Below are 20700 nucleotides of genomic sequence, written 5' to 3' on the forward strand. Positions count from 1 at the left end.
TTATTGCCTGGTAACCATAAATTGGTTTTCTACATCTGTGACTCTACTTCTGTTTTGTAAATAAGTTCATTTGTACCCTTTTTTTTTTTAAGATTCCACATATAAGTGATATCATATGATATTTGTCCACTTTAGAGGATTTTGGAAACACATGTAAAAGCAATTAGCCTTGGGACAAAAGCAACACACTCCGTTTTGCACACAGTCCTTTACTTTAACTTTGCTCTTGACTTTATCTCAGAGAAAGAGGGTATCATGGGGTGCAGACACCCTTAATAAATAGAGATCCGCGCGATCGAGGGTGCTTGACCCTTCTTGTTCAAATGCAAGCATACCAGCTTCCTGTGCCTCACCAAGACTCTTGAGATGCTAAAGGCAAAAACCAGAGAGGCTCCACATAATAACGCTTTTTTCTATCAGTGCTACTCTTCACACCTCAGCATCAAGCAGAATATTTTTTTACTCCTCAGGGGAGCTCTCCCATCTCAAGAAGTCTGTGCCAGCCACTCAAAAATCCAATGCAGACCCAAAATTCAGACAGGTGGAAAACTGCTGTTATTCACTGTGGCTCTTAAGCTAATGAATAACAACTTCTGTTGCTGGCTCCTCCACAACTCCACCCATTTCCTCAGAATAATTAATCAAAAGAGGTTGTTAAGTCATATCAGGCTTGTTGTCCCCTTCTAAACATGCTTTAAAATAGAAAATTATCCATGCACTCTGGAACTTTTTTTTTTAATCATGAAAACTGAGGCACCAAAAGAAAACTCATGGTCCTATTAAACTCAGCCAAAAGACAGAAATTTCTAGGCTGTGATGGTATGAATCTTCTCAAATAATTTTTAATGACCATTATGAAACTCTTGGTAGCATTTAAGGAAGGCACAATAATTTTTGCAAACTGATGTAAACGTAGACCCACTTTCAGATGCTGCTGCTATCGTTTGAAGAGTTACAGAGTAAAGATATTATAACTAGAATTCTATTTATTCATTAAGGCCACCTTCCTGCCTCAAGCAAACTGACTCAACGCAATCTCAATATTAAGGGTAGAGTCAAGTTATTTAGTAACATGGAGGAATATAAACTATTCTTTCAAAAACACCAATAATTTATCATGAAGACAACTTGAAACATGGTGATTAGCAAGGATAAAATTCACAAAACCGTTTTCGGATATGCATACCCTTAATGGCCTGGGCAGTATCACGAGTGTTCTTAAAGTGAACACGAAGATTTGAACCTCTTGACTCGCATGATTTTGTGGGGTTTTCTCGGTCAAGTGAATAGTGAACCACTTTTAGCGGTCACCTCAGGCCGCTTACCGGAAAAGGCTGAAACTTCCAAGAGATTCTTACAACCCTCCTCAAAGCCTCCCCACCCCAGGTGGAGAGTCACTGTTTAAATATGCTACCTTAGATTCTTCAGTTAAAATCATGCCCCAGACCACTTGCCTTGTCTTCCTCCCACCAAGCAAGTAGTCTGTCCCACTTGCCTAGGTGTCAATTGTTTATTAACCTTTTTGATAGGTAATATTATTGAGCTTTTCCTACACTGAGCCAGGCATGTTTCTCAGGGATTTTCACATCTCATCTCATTTGTGCCTCTGACATAGACATAATTTTCTCATCTCAGTTTTAAAGGTGAGGGATCTGAGGTTTAGCAACATTAAAATCAGGGCCCCCAGTCAAAAAATAGGAGGGCAAAGAGTTTAATCCTAACATCTGATCTAAACCCTCTGATAGCAACGCTACACTCTACTTCCTCACATACCTGCCCAGGGTAACTAGTATCTCAGAGATTAGGTATAGAGTGGGCCTATCTGCCTAAGAAAAGGGGAACTTCTTCTTATATATGTGACAGTTAAGTTGATTCATTCATTCCACAAAATGTGTTGAACACCTGCTTGAATGATCCAGGCATTGTTTAGACCTTGAGAAACAGTGATGAAAAAATAAGACAAAAATCCCTGTCCCGTAGACCTTACATTCTAAAGGGGGGGGGGGTGGGGGGGGTGGGAGGTGGGAATCAGGGAATAAATACACATAATATATAAACAAACACACATAATGTATCAGATTGTAGAGAAAAATTAAGCAGAGAAGGAGGATATGAAAACTTGAAATAGGAGGGGTATGATTTTAAATAGGACAGTCAGAGATATCAAATAAATAGCCCATTTGCAGAGTGCAGTGTTATTTTGATTCTATATGCAGGCATTAGTAAATGTCATTTATAAATCAATGCCTGAAACAACAGGGTTTTTCCCATTGATGAAATGTTAAAATAGGCTGGCTTATGTTAGTCATTTGGCTTTTATGCACAGGAAGTATAACATTAGTGATACTATTTAATTATATCTCATATACTTGTATAGCACTTATTCTAAAAGAAAATGCATTTTACGTTCTAATTCAGAACTGAAGTATCTCCCAGCGGTGGGAATAGGGACCTCTAGGTAGGTCAGTGATTGAGAGAGGTTTGTGATAAATGTTCCTTTACCCAAATACAGCATTAGGCCTCTTCATTTTTGTAAGAGTAAGTTTGACGACCTCTATCTTCCCTTCTCAACTGGGGAAGAAGAGACAGTTGCCTTTTTAGGGACAGGATAAGAGAATTCCATTTTTTCGATGGCAGCCGAGTGGTTAAAGAGCAGATTAGGACAAGCTGCCTAGATCAAATCCCAGTTTTACCCCCTTGTAAGTGGTATATGGGTTCTCTTGTTTGTAAAATGGAGATGATAGTACCTTCCTCACAATACTATTGTTGAGATTAAATGAGCTAATGTGTAAATGAAGCACTCAGAACAGGACTTGATGCATAGTAGGTAATGAGTGTTTTCTATTATTAGTTTCAAAAATACCTTTCGCTGTTCTAGCATTTGCTATGCCCCAAGCCCTAGCATAAACACTTGATATACATCATCTCATGTTTCCACACAAAAACCCTGGGAGGTAGGTAAAATTTCTTTCACCATTTCCCTGAAGAGAAAACTGAGACTCAGAAATAGTTTCAGTAGGGCCCAAAGTCTAACAATAGGTAAGTGGTGGGACCAGGATACCAGCACAGAGTGACTGTTGTAAAAGAAGAGTCTTTGACATTAGTAAATTAGGAGGGTTTGATATAAAAACCAAAGGGCTGGCTTGCTTAGGGACAGGAGAACCAACTACGGATCCACATGTAAATGCACCTTCTCCAACTGGCTCCTATGCTGGCTTCTGCAACACTCCTGACTTAATCACCCATGAGAGTGCATCATATCTTCTAGAAAAGTAGCTCCCAGGATTATTGAAAGTACAGTGTTAACATTACATTTTTTAGGTGATGTTTTTTAGAGAGGTAATGCTAACCATGACTCTGTCATAAGAGAAATCAAATTTTAAATCAAAACTTTGGTTCACGAGCTGAAAGCCAGCATTATTTGGTTTATATTTCTCATAAGCTCTGTTGATGATGAAATGAAGAAATTGAAAAAAATTAGTCATAAAATACAACAATAGTTTGAAATACTTTATATGCCATTTGTTGTTTTATTTAAAGTGTTCAACGCTTCAGTTGGTTGGCAAACTACAGTCATGGGCCAAATCCAGTTCAACTGCTTGTTTTTCTAAATAAAGTTTTAATGGAACAGAACCATGCCTGGTCACTTATGTGCTGTTTATGGCTGCTTTTGCATTACAATAGCCAGGTTAAGTAGTTGAGACAAAGACTATATGGCCCAAAAAAGCTAAAATATTTACTATCTCGCCCTTTATAGTAAAAGATTGCTGACCCCTGAACTATTCCTATTTAAGAGTTTGTAAAAATATTATATACTTAGTACAGGCACTGGTAAATGACAGGTGTTCAAAAACAAATGATAAGTACATATTAAATAAATATGTTTGAATTCCACAAAATTACTCAAAACAGAAAAGTTCAAACTTATCACAGGCAGGCTAAGTTAGCAGCTAGTATATCCCCTGCCTTCACTTGACTCTGTGTCTCCTAAAGAAAATGCTTTGCCTGTTACGTGGGAGGATCCTTGATTTCAATAGGCTCTAAAAATACAAATTTAAGATGCAGAGTGATATCTAGAAAAATAGTTTTCTACAGTTTCATGAGTGACAGAGAAGCCACAGATGACTAAATTTGACAGCAGCAGATAAGAACAGAACAAGAATGGCTGTAAAGTGAGATTTACATCTTTTGGAGGCAAACTTCACCTTACTTTGGTATACATTAACAGAGTATCAGTCAACATCCAGTAATGGGAAATGAACTCAGCATAAATCATATTGAGTTAGCATCTCTTTAGCTCTTTACATTTCATAAGTTCTTCATAACAATATATCCAACAATTCTTTATTTCTACAGACTATTCCCCAGAAATTTTTCTTCAACATAATTTCAGTCTGATCTATCATGACCCTTCTGGACACTGAATATTTACACACTGATTTTAATTTTTAACTTCAAGCATATTTTGATGCCAAACCTTGCCTCAGGGGCTAGAGATAAAAATGTGCACTACACATTATTCCCACCATCAAGATCTTATGTACCAGGAAAGAAAAAAAAGCCCAAAATAAGAATGACATTTGCAATTAGGGCTGGAAGTATCAAACAACCACATGGAATTCCATGAAGGGAGCAAAACTTAGAGTAGCATTAGTGAATTGTTTCTTCATTTATACGTTCATTTCTTTCCTGAACATTTATTGCACCTACTCGGTACCAGACCTTCACGTTGTTCCTTGCATGTAAGGTAGAACAGGGATCCTCAAGGAGCCATCATCATTCTAAGGACAAAAAAGAGACTATAAACAAAGAACCAAATGAAGCAACAGGATCTCTTCAGAATGTAATTATTAGTACAGAAGAAATAAACAGGAAGAGATGAAAGGAACTTAGAGAAGGGTTTATACCCACCACTCTATTTTTAGAGAGTATTGTTTTCATGTCCTCCTTGCAATTAATCTTCAAACGTATATTTTCCTATATTAAATGCAGACACCAAGGCTCCAGAAAGCTTTGAATGGTAATGACTAGTGAAGCTAAAATTTCAAACCAAATCTTCTAAGACCCATGTTTAACACACCAGAAAGTTAAATTCAGTGAAAATGCTGAATTTATGGCTTGCTGAAGGAAAGAAACGTATCTCCCCCATTTTTGGCTGTCTCTGCGGGTTCTTTTGGGTCAGCTAGAAAATTAGCTCTGTAACTCCAGATGGACCCAAGCATGGTACGGGCTGTCTCTCCAGCGACAGACACAGGTAGAGAAGGAGTTGGCTGCCTCCCAAGTGCTCTCAGCCCCATGATAAGGGACTTTGTCCAAGACCTTTAGAAGCAAGACAACTAAATGCCCACTAAAAGTTTGGCAGCCCTGAGAGCTTTACTGCTATTTAGAGATTACCTCCCTTCCCCTCCATCATTCATATTCTACATCTTAAAATATTCTCATTGATTTCCCATCCCATGCTGGGTGAGCAGCTGAGGGATCACTTGTCTGTATTACAGTCTACAGTGTCTCCCGTATGAGGCCAGAGAAGCACCAGGGAGAGATGAGACTGGGAAATAGCTCCCTCAGAAAGGATCAGTATCTTCATAGATGTGCGATAGCCAGTAACTGGATTCCCAGCTCAGAGCCAGCCAAGATGCCTCATTCAGAATTTCTAAGGTCCCATTCCAATGAGAAAAATGATCAAAGGAACTAAACATACCCTAGGTACAAAGGAAAGGAAACCAAAGCAAGACTTATTAAGACAAGCTTTTCCACGTGCTTAGCCATTCTCCAATAATTTACCTGGAAGAGAGAACACTCAGAAAAGACTAAATAGGACATTCAACCCACGGCAGATGACCTGCAGCATTGTTCCAGCATGGCTGATGAAAGAATTCAGACTGACGTTTCATTTTCTAAATTGAGATGTTATTATAATTTGAATCCCAGGTGTGCCATCTGAGTTTTTCCCTTCCCAGCATGTTTCCAAATATCCTCCTCCTGTGAACAAGAAAACATCCAAGCAACAGGAAGGAAGCCAGCCTTTCATCATGCACAATTATCAGTCTCTGTAATCAATACTGAAACCTCCACCCTACAGTAGTTGTTAGTGTTGCAGCAAGTTTTGCATCTAATCCTCAAGTCTAGCTGCACATGTTACCTAGCACACAGCTGCTTTCTACTCTTAGCAAAAGAACTTGAAATCAGAAACATTCCAAAAATATGTTCTATCAAGACTTAGTATCACAGTATGAATAGGAATATCTTTGTTAGGTGCTGAGACATAAACACTGTGTTGAACTAAGAATGAGGCTTGCTTTTTTTTTTTTTTTAACATCATCTGGGCCCTTTTTTTTAATTGAAGTAAAAATTGAAGTATTTTTAATTGAAGTAATTTACAATGTTGTGTTAGTTCTGGTGTACAGCAAAGTGACTCTGATAAATATATATATATATTCTTTTTCATATTCTATTCCATTATGGTTTATTACAAGATATTGAATATAGTTCCCTGTGCTATACAGTAGAACCTTGTTGTTTATCTATGTTATATATAGTAGTTTATATCTGCTAATCCCAAACTCCTAATTTATCCCTCCCCACCCCTTCCCCCTTTGGTAACCATAAAATTTGTTTTTTGTCTGTGAGTCTATTTCTGTTTTGTCAATAAGTTCATTTGTATCATATTTTAGATACCACATGTAAGTGATATCATATGGTAATTGTCTTTCTCTGTCTGGCTTACTTCACTTGGTATGATAATCTCTAGGTCCATCCATGTTCCTGCAAATGGCATTATTTCATCCTTTTTTATGGCTGATTAATATTCCATTGTGTATATATAGCACATCTTCTTTATCCATTCATCTGTCATTGGACATTGCTTCCATGTCTTGGCTATTGTAAATAGCGCTGCTATGATCAGTGGGGTGCATGTATCTTTTGGAATTAGAGTTTTCGTCTTTTCCGGGTATATGCCCATAAGTGGGATTGCTGGATCATATGGTAACTCTATTTTTATTTTTTTGAGGAACCTCCGTACTGTTTTCCATAATGGCTGCACCAATTTACAATCCTACCAACAGTGTAGGAAGGTTCCCTTAAGAATTAGTTTTTCATCCTCCCTGCTCCCCTGCACACACAGCCTTCATCAATTCCAACCTTTAAGCAGCACATGTCTTTTGGGTTTTTTTTTTTCTTTTTGGTTTTGCAAACTTAAGGAAAAAAGTATTTCTTCCCCAAATTCAAGGTATTATAGTAAGGAGGATAAGGAGACTTTGGAGTCAAATATACATGTTTATACATGTTTTTAAACTGTGGCTTTATTCCTTAGCATATGACATTTCTCAGCATCAGTCTTACCCTTTGTAAAATGCAGATAAAGTAGGGCTATCATGAAGAAAATGCCAAGCACATTGTCTGGTACATAGTATTTCATAAATCTTAATTCTCTTTCTCTCCTTCATCTGCCAATTCCCATTGCTAGATTGGAATACCTTTCATTTTCATCCAGTTTTCTTCATTCTAGATTGAAACATGTTAAGAAATACTGCAGAGTCCCCAGATTCTCAGAGATTCTCAGAAAGTGAGGCTTACAGCCACTCCGGGTCTCTCTTACCCTGAGAGGTGTTGGTGTCATTTTACCCTGAACCTTAGCTCTACTAACTGGGACGGCTCAACATTCCATCACTTTTTCTCGCTCTTCATGTGTCTGTGCCTCTGCCTGTCTTTGCTCTTGAAAGAAAGTACAAGCTTTGAGGGTTCATCCCACATCAGAGTTGGGTGCAGAGCTCTGCCCATTTCCCACAAGAAGTGACTCACACTTGGTATTTGGTGACGCTCAGTGATTATTCTGGAGACCTGGACGTGTCACAACAGAAGAGTCACATCGTGTTCTGCACAGAAATATGCCACCCTGTTACTTCAGCTCTCATCTGTGCTCTTGTATCTTACCAACAGCAGTGGCCACTTGTGGCTCTACTGGCACATGAAGCCCCCCTGGGACATAGAGTCCAGTTTCCTGTGCCCACAATCGTCTCACTCAAGAAACAGCTCTGCTGGACAAGTCCACCTTCCTCCACACCTCTAGAATTGTGAAGAAATTTTTTTTCAGTTTCACTGGATATACCACACTTACAAATTTATACTTGAAAAATCTTGTGTCACCATGTTTTTCACTTAATCACTACTTCTCCTTCCTCAGCATCACCAAATACAACCACGGTTTCTCTACTGTGAACCTCTGCTAACATTTTTATGGACCTTTTTAATCAGAGTAGAGCCCAGAAAACACTTCAGAATTCCTGCCAGAATGGCTATTCTGAAAAGAACATTTAGATATAGTACCTGACAGGTGGAGTCAAGAACCCACGCATTAACATCTCTGTGTGGCTTCTTGTGAAGAAATCCACAACACAGGATATGACAGTCCACAATCTCTCCACCGTGAATCACCACTCAGCCTCATTCACTTTTATTATACTTTAACTGACTTTGAGTTGATTCCAAGCCCTTTTCTGGCCCCATCATTCAATTTTTAAATCCCGTCAATGATCTCACACCAAGATATGAAGCACCCCACATTGATTACAACTGTCTTTTTTAAACTGTCTGTGCAGATACTAAGTCAGAACAAAGTAGAACAAGCTGAAAGTGGAAAATTCCAGAGCCCCCCAATCAGTGTAGAAGCTTGGCTAAATTCAGATTTATATAATTGTCTAGTCAAGTTTTTCCTTCAATTGGCTCAACTGATGTAACAGAATGCAAGAGGTCATCGATCACATTGATCACAGGCCATCTGAGAGCAAAATATTCCCAGTAACAGAACACTTTGCTAATATGCAGCGATGCAGGAGAACGTGGATAGTCTCCAGACACAGAACGTATTGTCACCCTTCAAAAAATGGCATTAGCAGATTAAAGGCTAACTTTTATATCCATTAACCAACAAACTGTGTCCAGAAGGATGTACACTTCTGAAAATGGGAATATTCCAGTCAGAAGTGCAAGAACTAGAGCACTTCGCTGATTTAAAGAGCCCTACACCCACACAGACCTCCACAATTATATTTTAACATTTGTAAAAAAATATTTACTCAATAATAATTCAAATGTTAATTGAACACTTATTATATCACAGGCATGCACACAAAGGCCTTCTCGCAACCTGTTATGCAATCCTATAAAAGTTAGTTGTTGATTTACTTTGTTCATGAAGCCAAAAACAGAGCTTTAGCATTATAGAATGTGGAATCCAATATTGACAAAGAGCCTGTTTACAAACTGAAGTTAGCCTACGATGCTCTTGATGATCACTCATAAAAGTGGTAAATATTCTTTGAGTGCATTTACCGATGTGGTTGTCACTTCCTGTAATATGGCTTTGCCTTTTTAGTTCTAAGAAAGCTTTTTCAGATTGCTCTGAAATTTAGATATTCTGCACCTAAATGACAGCCAAAGTTTTGAATGGGCCTTGGTACATTTTATTAAGTAATTTTTGTCTGGCTATTCCTTTTAAATCTTCTATAAATTCAGTTTTTAAATTGACAGTACTCCTAAAAAAGGATTTAATTATTTGCTTTCTTCTCAAAGTGATACCTCTATATCTTTCTATAGCTCCATGTCTTCAACAATATTTCAGTTATAATGAACTTTATATTTTTAAATTTAATTTAATTTCTTTTATTTTTGGCTGCGTTGGGTCTTCATTGCTGCACGCGGGCTTTCTCTAGTTGCGGCGAGCGGGGGCTACTCTTCGTTGCCATGTGTAGCCTTCTCATTGTGGTGGCTTCTCTTGTTGCAGAGCACGGTCTCTAGGCACGTGGGCTTCAGTAGTTGTGGCATGTGGGCTCAGTAATTGTGGCTCGTGGGCTCTAAACGCAGGCTCAGTAGTTGTGGCTCTCGGGCTTAGTTGCTCCGTGGCATGTGGGATCTTCCCAGACCAGGGCTCGAACCGTGTCCCCTGCATTGGCAGGCAGATTCTTGACCACTGTGCCACCAGGGAAGCCCTATAATGAACTTTAAAAAAGAAATAATAGTAGGTCTGGAAACCAGGGTCCTGGGTCTAGAGATGCACTGTGTTCTTAGATAGCTACAGGAAACTAATATAAATTCTAGTAATTTCTTCAACACTTCAAGAAACTGCATCACCTTTCTGAATGCAGCAATTAAGATGATTACCAACAATCACTGTGATTGGGAACTGAATCTCTTCCTATAGTTCATCAGCATCTTGAGGGATACATATGCTCCAGGTGTTATTTCCCTTTGCCTGGCCTTATAATCCCCAAATAACAAAATCCCATTATGTGAAAATGATCACAAACATGTCTGAATATTGTGTTACCATTAATAACATATAAGTTCGATTTTCTTAGAATGTTCAAACTGGAGAGACTTTTGAGAGGAATCCAGATTGTGTATTTACTGGCTCAGAATATGAGGTTCAGGGCTTCCCTGGTGGCGCAGTGGTTGAGCGTCAGCTTGCCAATGCAGGGCACGTGGGTTCGAGCCCTGCTCTGGGAAGATCCCACATGCCACGAAGCAGCTAGATCTGTGAGCCACAACTACTGAGCTCTGCGCGTCTGGAGCCTGTGCTCCGCAACAACAGAGGCCGCGATGGAGGCCCGCGCAGCGCGATGAAGAGCGGCCCCCGCTTGCTGCAACTAGAGAAAGCCCTTGCATAGAAACGAAGACCCAACACAGCTAAAAATAAATAAATAATAAAAATAAAGGAATTCCTTTAAAAAAAAAATCTATTAAAAAAAAAAAAAAAAAAAAAAGAATATGAGGTTCAGACATAAGTCACGTGGCCTGCCCAATCTCCTCAGAACTCAGAGGTGGATTGTGAAACCAAGATGCTGGACACCAATTCCAGCTCCTTCTATGCCCACTGCACTTTGTCCCTCACTAACATACAGAAGGACTATGCCACAGCATTTATCTCCCAGGGGAGAATGTCCAGATAATAGCAGGACCCATGACCAGGCACAGGATTTTTTCTGAATCATACATAGAATCAAAAATCAATTTTTTTTTCTGAATCAGTACAAGAATTCCAACTAAATTTCCCAGAGTACTGAGGTATCAACCATTCCCCATGACCTCCTAGGCAGACTAATAAACCAATCTCTGATAATTAATCAGAATGTCCTCAGATTCTATGTAAGCAGATCCTCATAAATGGCATACTATTAATTGAGCTGTAACCCAAAAAAGAAGTTTCCATTTTATTTTTTTATTCCATTTTATTTTTTATTCCATTTTATTACTTTCACATTTTAAATTTTGTTTGTTTTTTCCCTAGGAAATTGGTATGAAGGATTCCTATCTGCCTTGATATGACAATTTTCTTCTCCCTAATCAGTACTTTCTAAATGTAACACTCCAATTTGGGGCAAAAAATCATATGTGATTCCAGGGCTACCAATGATTCCTGCCGATAATGTTATCCTTTCCAAATACTTCAAAAACATTTTTTATTGGAGTATAGTTGATTCACAATGTTGTGTTAGTTTCTGCTGTACAGCAAAATGAATCAGTTAGACATATACATATATCCACTCTTTTTTAGATTCTTTTCCCATATAGGTCATTACCGAGTACTGAGTTCACTGTGCTATACAGTAGGTCCTTATTAATTATCTATTTTATATATAGTAATGTGTATATGTCAATCCCAATCTCCCAGTTTATCCCTCCCCCCCACATCCCCCCAGTAACCATGCTTGGTTTTTTTTACATCTGTGACTCTATTTCTGTTTTATAAATAATTTCATTTGTACCATTTTTTTAGATTCCACATATAAGTGATATCATATATTTGTCTTTCTGTGTCTGACTTACTTCACTCAGTATGACAATATCTAGGTCCATCCATGTTGCTGCAAATGGCATTACTTCATTCTTTCTTATGGCTGAGTAATATTCCATTGCATATATGTTACAGCAATTTGAAGGCTTAAGCTTACCATATATGTTGATTTTTGTAATTATCTAGAAAGAAAACTAGACTTAGAGTGGACAGACCTTAGTTTAATAACTAGCTTTGCTATTTATATGTGAGCTGTATGACCTTATTTCTCTGCTTCTCTGAGCTGTTTCCATTCATCAATGAGATGGGAATAATAACACTTGTCCTACAGATCTCACTGGGACATGAACAGAAAATGGTTTAAGGACAATGAAAGTACTTTGTTAATTCCAAGGAATTAAACAATTAACTGCTATCAGGACTCCATTCAGGATTCAGTGTATTGACAAGAAAGCGGCATTTTCTCCCAGATTATCTTGATTGCTTAGATCAAGTGTGGCTAAGAACAAAAAAAGAAAAGAAAAGAAAAGCAGATATTGAAAAAGTAATTTTGTGTCTACACTTGAGAAGAGGCCAACCACACCACTTGGGCACTGGACTCTGTTCCCTACTGAAGAACATAGTTCTTCCAATTGTCTTCTTTCTCTTTCTCCTGGATCATAAGATTTCCCCTCTCTATGGAGATTGTTCCCTAAGCAAACAAACATGCTGTGATGTCTCTCATCTTTAAAAAAATAGACTCTTCATCCCCCTCTGGCAGCCCTTCTGCTTTTCTACTACTTTTCCCAGAATAACTCAAAAGATATGTTTATAATCACTATCCACTTTTCCCATCTTCTCTTGAACCCACTCGAAACAGGCTTGCCTGATAAATGAAGGTTTTTATTTGTATAAATAAATAATGCTTTTCTCCAAAACTACTCATTTCCTCTTACTCATGCTATTCTGTCTTGTAGTTGTTCTCCAAGTTACAAGAGTAGCCTAAGAGGGTTGGCCCAACTATTTTAGTTTTGTCTTTTACTCTTGATCTTTCTTGAGTCCTGATCTGTAAAATCAGTTAGTACTTTTTACTAGGCATTATTGTAATAATTATCAGAATTATTTCAGAATTATATCAAATATTAAATGTTTAATATTCTTGAATACTTTATAACTTAAAAAGCAATAGGCAACCCAGCAATTCCACTCCTATTATAGACCCAAGAAAAATAAAAACATACATGCACACAAAAACTTGTACACCAATGTTCATAACAGTATTATTCATTATAGGCAAAAAGTGGAAACCACCGAAATGAGTGGATAAATAAAATGTGGTATATACATAGGATGGAATGTTATTCAGCAATTAAAAGAAATGAAGTACTGATATAAGCCACAACATGGATGAACCTTAAAAACATTACGCTAAGTGAAAGACACTAGTCATACACAAAAGACTGCATGATTCCAATTATATGAGATAGTCAGATAGGCAAATCTATGGAAACATAAAGTACATTAGTGGTTGCCTAGGGCTGGGGAAGGTAGACAGTGACTGCTCATGGGTATAGGGTTTCTATTCAGGATGATGAAAATGTCCTAAAATTAGATTGTGGTAATGGTTGCACAGCTCTGTGGATATACTAAAAACACCTGAATTGAACACTTTAAGTGGGTGAACTTAATTATATGTAAATTATATCTCAATAAAACAATGTACGAGGTTAACATCATTAGTCATAAGTCAAGCTGATAGCCTGCGCCCCTGATATGTTGTGTTGAAAATGGCAGTTCACCTCTGTGGCCTTCCTCCAAAAAGTCCATAACTTCATTGTAACCATGAGGAAAACATCATCCAAACTCAAGTTGAAAGGTATTCTATAAAATGCCTAACCAGTTCTCCTCAAAACTATCAAGACCATCAAACGTAAGGAAAGTTAGAGAAACTGTCACAGCCCAGAGGAACCTGAGAAGATGTAATGACTAAATATAATGTGGTATCCTGGATGGGATCCTGGAACAGAAAAAGGGCACTAGGGAAAAACTAATGAAATCTGAATAAAGTATGGAGTTAACTAATTCTGTGTAAGAATAGTCATTAATTGTGACAAAGAAATGCACCATACTAGTGTAAGGTCTTAGTGATCGGGAGACTTTGGCGTAGGGTATTTGGAAACTCTCTGTATTAACTTTGCAACTTTTCTATAAATCTAACACTATCTTTTTAAAGGTAATATACAAACGTTAGCTAATAGTTTTAGAACTTGTAGTAAAAGTCATAGTACTAGTACTAGAGATAGTAGTTAGTAAAACGAGGTTCCTCAGCAGCCTAGAATAGAGAAACTAGTTAGCCTCTGGTTTTTCACAGACAGCACACATATGCAAAGTTGAGCTTGTGTCCACTCAGAGAAATGTAATCTCAACCTTAACAGTCAGATAGACATCTATCCAGTTCATGTCTTTTTTAAAGAAATTTTTAGAAGAAGAAAAGAAATCCTTGAATAGGATCTTTATCTAGAGATTTTATAGATTACAAAATGATGTTTTGAGGACTGAATTGAAACTCTCTTGTGAGAACTATATGGCACTTATTCCACATAATTCAATATCATAAAGAGTAAAATATATATAGTAGGGCTTGATTCTAAAGTTTCCAGCTGATCCTCACGAAAAAGATAACCCTTCACCATGGTGGCCAAGGACAGAGGCCTGCCCACCTTAGACCCTCCTGTTCCCACCCTGCTCTTCTCAACCATCTCTGTAGGCAGTTTCTCCAGCTGAACACTATGTTTTAATCAACTGATTTTTATGACCTCATTTCCTTGCCCTCAATATACTCTGCAAAAATGGCTGCCTACTTCTTCATTGATTTTTTAGCTCCATGGAGCTGACCCTTTTAGGACTCAACACTCTACATCCCCTTTGGCAGCTGCATCTCCCCTTCTGTCCTAGCAGAAGGAATGCCAAGCACCCCACAGAAAATGATGGATTTTGTTATGGTTTCCACAAGCTTCCTAGAGAAAAGAGATTGCTCCACTTCTTTCCATGGTCTGCAGTTAGAACTTGAACACTAAATTACTTCTGGTCTTCATGCTATGCCCCACTATCTCATGCCTCCAGATTGTCACACACACCCAGTCTCTGCAGTAACACTTGTCCTGCCTCTCCTTATCTTCAGATTTTGGCTTAACTATCACTGAGACCAAAGGCTCACTCACCAATTCTCAACCCCAAGTCCAGATCAGGGGCTCTCATAGAACCAAAACTTTCCTCTGTCTTAGCACTTGTCACATTGTATCAGATTATAAGATACATGAAGCCATTGGCAATGTGTCTCTGGGTCACTGTCGAATCCTCAAGAGCCAGGACATTGACTGGTACACAGTAGGAATGCCAATGAATCTCCTAGGGTAAATGGGTAAATTAATTCCTTCCCAATCAAAAATATATGGTAAGATCATTTTCCCCTGAAGATTGTTTCATGCTGTTTCTCAAAGACCTTTAGGTCCTGGGACAGAGACTTCTGTAAGTAAGCAATCTTTCAACTCATTGTGTATCCCATGCACTTTCCCAGTAAAAATGTCAATGCCTAAGAACAATGGCCCAAAGATATTTTCAAATTTGCATTTTTGTCACTTATTTGGAACCACAACAGAAATAAAACTTCAGCAACCAACAGTGAAATTAATTGGGTATGAAAGACAACCTCTAGGACATTTCCTTTCTAGGTATTTGCTCCTGTATTAAGAACTATTAAAATCCAAGCTATGGCTACACCAAAAACTTGTGAACATTTTAGAAAGTGATTTAAGCTCAATCAAAGATATTTGGAATTAACTAAAAATAATTATGAGTGAGATTAAATGTATTCTCTATTATCCCACTGGAGACATATTTTCCTCCGGGTCAGTCTTAGAAACATCACTGCATTTGTTTTATTTTAACACCTCCTTAACATTTAAAAAATGTATATTTCAAACAAAAAGCTGAAGTATATTAAGGACTCATTTTACTAATCAACCAATCTCTATTTAAAAGGGATTTTTAATATTAAAAAATTAAGTGTTTGCAAAAATCCTCTAACAATATGTTGGAGTATTAAAACCCAGAAAAGGAATACTCGAGGAATGGTGTCTCCTCCAGGATGGAGTATGGAGTGAATAGGGGGCAGCTCCAAGGGAACCAGGTTCATGAAGCCTCCCCTTCTCTGCAGGTGGAGTAATAAGCTAATCCTTCCTCAGAACCCTGGACTCATATATATCACAAGGCACATATCATAGTCTGCTTATTTTTAATGTATAAAGTCAGCGACTTCACAATGCATTGATAAAAGCAACATGAAAAGAGGAGAGAGCCTTACTGTTTGAATCCCCAGCATCTAGAAAAGTCCCTAGGATATGGCAAGTGCTTAATAAATGTTCACTGAATGAAAAAACAAAAAACCAGAAAAGGACCATGATTACATGCTTTGAAATAATTCTTTCCATGCCTGAATTTATTCAACATTAATTGAGGGCTATCTTATGTCACATACTGTATTAAATACCTGAGGAAAGAGAAATGAATAAACTTTACTCATGTCCTGAAGAAGCTCACCATCTATTGGACAGGTGGGCAAATATAACTCATTGCAATAAAAAGTTTGGGGAGTGATGACGCCAAAGTATGCATGGGGGCCTGTGGAAGCGCATGGCAGAGATACTAACCTAGAAACAGATTGCTTTTCTTTGAGACAATGAAAGTTGCCCCCTTACATTAAGTAAAAAGAGGTAGGTAGATATTATATGTGAATTCAGTGTTTCATCTGAAAATAGTAGTAGGGAAAAATAAACAGATAAAATTCAACCTTTAAGTTCAGAAATTAAGCAGCAATAAGTATGTTGAAATTATACTTAGAAGAGATGAAATGTTTTTGGCAACCATGTGGGAGTAACATGGTAGAAATATCATTAATGAAAATGCAAAAGACTTTCACAGGGAGAGCAAAAGTATAAAGGAAAGAGCATGGGCTTTGGCTTAAGCAGACTTAGCTTGAATCATGGCTGTCACTTACTAGCCATGTGTCCTTAGACAAATCACATATACTCTCTAAACTTCAATTTCTTCATATGCAAAAGAGAACCAATACTAGCTTACACGCGGAGTTATTAAAAGCATTAAATAAGATTATGTTTACATATCTTTATGACGGGCCATTATAAAGACTCAAATGTGATGCTAGTAATCCAATTGTAAATCAAGCCAGGGGCTCAAATATAAGATGCTTAGTCCTTGGCAAGGAGTGGGAGGATGTTGGTAAGTGTGAAGCAGTGACCTGATATCAAGAGAACCACCAGGATGTGGAAAAAGGCAGGGATGTGAGTGATGACGATGACGATAAAGATGATAATTACTATGGCTCCTTCCAAAGCTCAGAGTATTTATCACTGAATTAAGCCTTTAGTTTCCTAGGATCAATTAAAGTATTTACTCATAATCTTAAAAGTCAGCTTTGAAAAAGCAGGCTTCCATTAACCTCTTGTCTGAATAGATCCTCTTTATCTCTGAAAGAAGTCAAGAATCTCTGAAATGTTTTACTTGGTATTATATGAACCAATGTGAAAATCATATCTTCCCACTGAACAACTTCCCTACCCCAGTAAGCCAAATAGAAAATGTAATTATCCTAATGCAGTGAGTAGGTGGGTAGATAGCTCATAGGTGCCATTGCAAAGAAGTTGTAGGAGTTGTTCAAAAAAAGATAGTAGTGGTTCAAAAAACGATAAAGGCTATGTGTGTCCCTAAGTGAGAAGTCTTACAGCAAATGATATGAGCCAAAGAAGGAGGCAGTTACTATAGAATAACAGCAAGAGGGTAGCATTACCCCCACGATGTGGGATTCATGGGGAGTTCCTGGGGTGGACAAGATATAGTTAAGGGTAGGACAGAGCCCCAGTATCAGAAGGAGTGCTAGGAGGGGAACGGAAGGTATTCTAACACAGGAGAGCAAGATGGATTCTATTATTAGGATTAAGTACAAGGAGCTGAATTTATAGTAGATACTCATGACAGAGTAGGTATCTAGCTGTGAAATCCTTATTTCTACACTAAAGAACTTTTAAAAGCCCTGTCTAAAAACAGGATCTCTCTCAATGCCAGAACAAGATAGAGGCTGGTGGAGAGGGCTTTAGGGAAACAGCTGAGAGGTTAAGAAGGATGAAAGAGGAAGTATCAGTTCCTTCTATTTGCAGTAGTTTTCAAGTTCAGAACATCTAGAAAGTCTGGACTGAGGAAGCTGAAATTTGTCAAACTCTGTAAGAGACTATAGATAACTAAAAACTTATTTTAAAATATGTAAAGTGTGGCTGTTGAAAGAAAGGTGAGTAAAGATGGGATTAGACCCTAGGTCTCCTAGTGTTCACCGCAGACACTTTTGGGGCCCTGGGTCACATCCTCTTAGACAGACTGTGGTTTCAGCCATGATTTCATGGCTATTGTGGATGGTTCCTGCTTGCTGAGAACACTGCACTACAGGTATCCAATGTCCCCTGACTGTCTCTCCTCTTCTCCACCTCAAGGTTCTGTCTAAAGCCCCTAGGAGTTTCCAGGTAGGTGAAACTTGGAAGTACCGTGCATTTAAAGCCCCTAAGGCACCTCTCAACAAAGGGGAGATGGCAGCCAGTAGATAAATGCCTCAGCTTCCCTGTCTCTGGACGGATGATCCCAAAATGCATTACTTGATCCACAGTTGCCCACAGTGGGAGTTGTCTCAAAAACACACCCTATTTTGGCTTTTCCTCCTCTGTCACACTCTCTTCTATGCCTTTAATCCTGCTTCCTGGGTTCATCTCCCAAATACTGTAAACTGCCTGCACTTAAGTCCTTGTCTCGGACTACATCTTGGGAACTAAATGCTGGAGGAGGGCAGAGGGGGAGTCGTTTTATTTTCATGTTTTGGTTCTGTTTTGTTTTCATTTGTGTTTGCTTTGCATTTCTGTTTCTCCATAGGTCACCAAGATGCTGGCAGTGGTTGTCATTCTGTTCGCCCTTTTATGGATGCCCTACAGAACTCTTGTGGTTGTCAACTCATTTCTCTCCAGCCCTTTCCAAGAAAATTGGTTCTTGCTCTTTTGCAGAATTTGCATTTATCTCAACAGTGCCATCAACCCAGTGATTTACAATCTCATGTCCCAGAAATTCCGGGCAGCCTTCAGAAAGCTCTGCAACTGTAAGCAGAAGCCAGTGGAGAAACCGGCTAACTACAGCGTGGCCCTCAATTACAGCGTCATCAAGGAGTCAGATCATTACAGCACAGAGCTTGATGACATCACTGTCACTGACACTTACTTGTCTGCCACGAAAGTGTCTTTTGATGACACCTGCTTGGCTTCTGAAATAACCGTTAGCCAAAGTTGATTCATGGAGTAGAAGAAAATGGATGATAAAGAAAATGAGAATCTGTGCAGTTATCAACCCAAGAGAGGAAACAGCCAATACTCGTATGTGACGACAGAGCAGATAAAGTCCTCGCCAGTGCTCTAACACATACTGCCCCAAGACACTTTAACCCATTAGAATGATTCACAGCTTCCTTCTCGTATCAAGAAAATGTATATCATAGAAAAACTGAGCAGATCTGTGAAAGGTCCAAATGGTGGAAATTTTCCATTTAATTTGAGACTGTATTTTCTGGGGCTGTGAAGTTTAGATAAAACCTAGACATCGGTTTACCTTATTCAAAATAACTTTATCAAACGTATTTTCTCACCCCCCCCCCCCAAATTATTTATACATGTGGTAGTTTGGCAACATGAAAATTTTTAATGTTTTCATTTAGCATTTCGTTTTAATAAAGTGCAGTGCTATTTTCATGAATATTTAAAACTACAGGGAAAAATAGAAAAAAATTTGATGAGTAAAAATGAGATTTCAAACAAATATATTCACCATATGAAAAAAAAGTCATAATGCTTATAAAATTCTGAGTTGATTTTTATATCTTACAAAGTGTAGATGGTCACCATTCAACTTTAATGTAAATAGCCAAACCCCAAAATAGCCAAAATTACTAATTGAGAAGACATGTAGATTTGATATTCAGATAAATCCAGCTCTGTACTCTGCAAGGCTTCTAAATGATGGGTGAGACAGGAGAAATATCAAGATTAAATAACTGTGAAGATACATACTAACATATAATTAATATTGAAAAGTAGCCAAGACAAGACCAAGTATTCAGAAAAAGGTTTTACTTCTTCCTCTGAGACTTTTAAGGAAGAAAATCCTATTTGAGCATTTGAGAAGAAAATCCTATAAACTACTGAGCCATGTCAAGCAAATCCTTCTAGCTGAATCTAGCTAAAAGTCTGAAACATTCTCAAAAGCTTAGTTGCTATTCTAAGTCAGCCAAAGGCTGACTATTACACTTCCAGCTGAAGACTCCCCACTGAGCATTGTAGTCTATGGATTTTAACTTGTGTGCAAGTGTCTTTCCTTCCTGCCTGCTTGTCATTTGTAGGTTCTCTCTCTTTTTTTTTTTTTTTAAATGCTTGTGACATTTTGTTTACAGATTCTAAATCAAAGCAATGCAAAATTTTGTTGGCTTTATTTCCAATAGAGCTAAAACTAATTTCATCTCATTATTAATATCTCTTTATAGTTATGACTTAGACCTGCTCTTCTATTCCAGTGATTATTAGAGAGGTGTGAATGTGAATCTGTCAGGTCCTACTTTAATCCCTTTCAACTGACTCACCTACTAAGATTTGGCCAAGTGTAAAAATCGCCCTTGGTGTTGGTTCAGTAATAGCTAATTTTTAATGACTGGGTCAAAAAATACTATGTACTAAGTGCCCCATAGACTGGCATTTTCCCTTTCCAGGGTATATCCTTATCTTGTGGATTTTTTCCTGAAACCTAATTGCTAATGATAATTACCCACACAA

At 38.0% G+C, this 20700-nt stretch overlaps 1 protein-coding gene across 1 annotated transcript in view; it reads left to right on the forward strand.

Annotated features, from left to right (window-relative positions):
* The window catches only part of TRHR (thyrotropin releasing hormone receptor), a 42214-nt gene extending 23043 nt beyond the window's left edge, over positions 1–19171 (forward strand). Inside the window, exon 3 of the mRNA XM_068525888.1 lies at positions 18764–19171. Coding sequence (XP_068381989.1) covers positions 18764–19171 — 408 coding nt within the window. The remainder of the gene's footprint in view (positions 1–18763) is intronic.
* The last annotated feature ends 1529 nt before the right edge of the window (positions 19172–20700 follow it).

This window comes from Eschrichtius robustus, chromosome 17 (genome assembly GCF_028021215.1).
Source record: "Eschrichtius robustus isolate mEscRob2 chromosome 17, mEscRob2.pri, whole genome shotgun sequence".
Taxonomy (NCBI): domain Eukaryota; kingdom Metazoa; phylum Chordata; class Mammalia; order Artiodactyla; family Eschrichtiidae; genus Eschrichtius; species Eschrichtius robustus.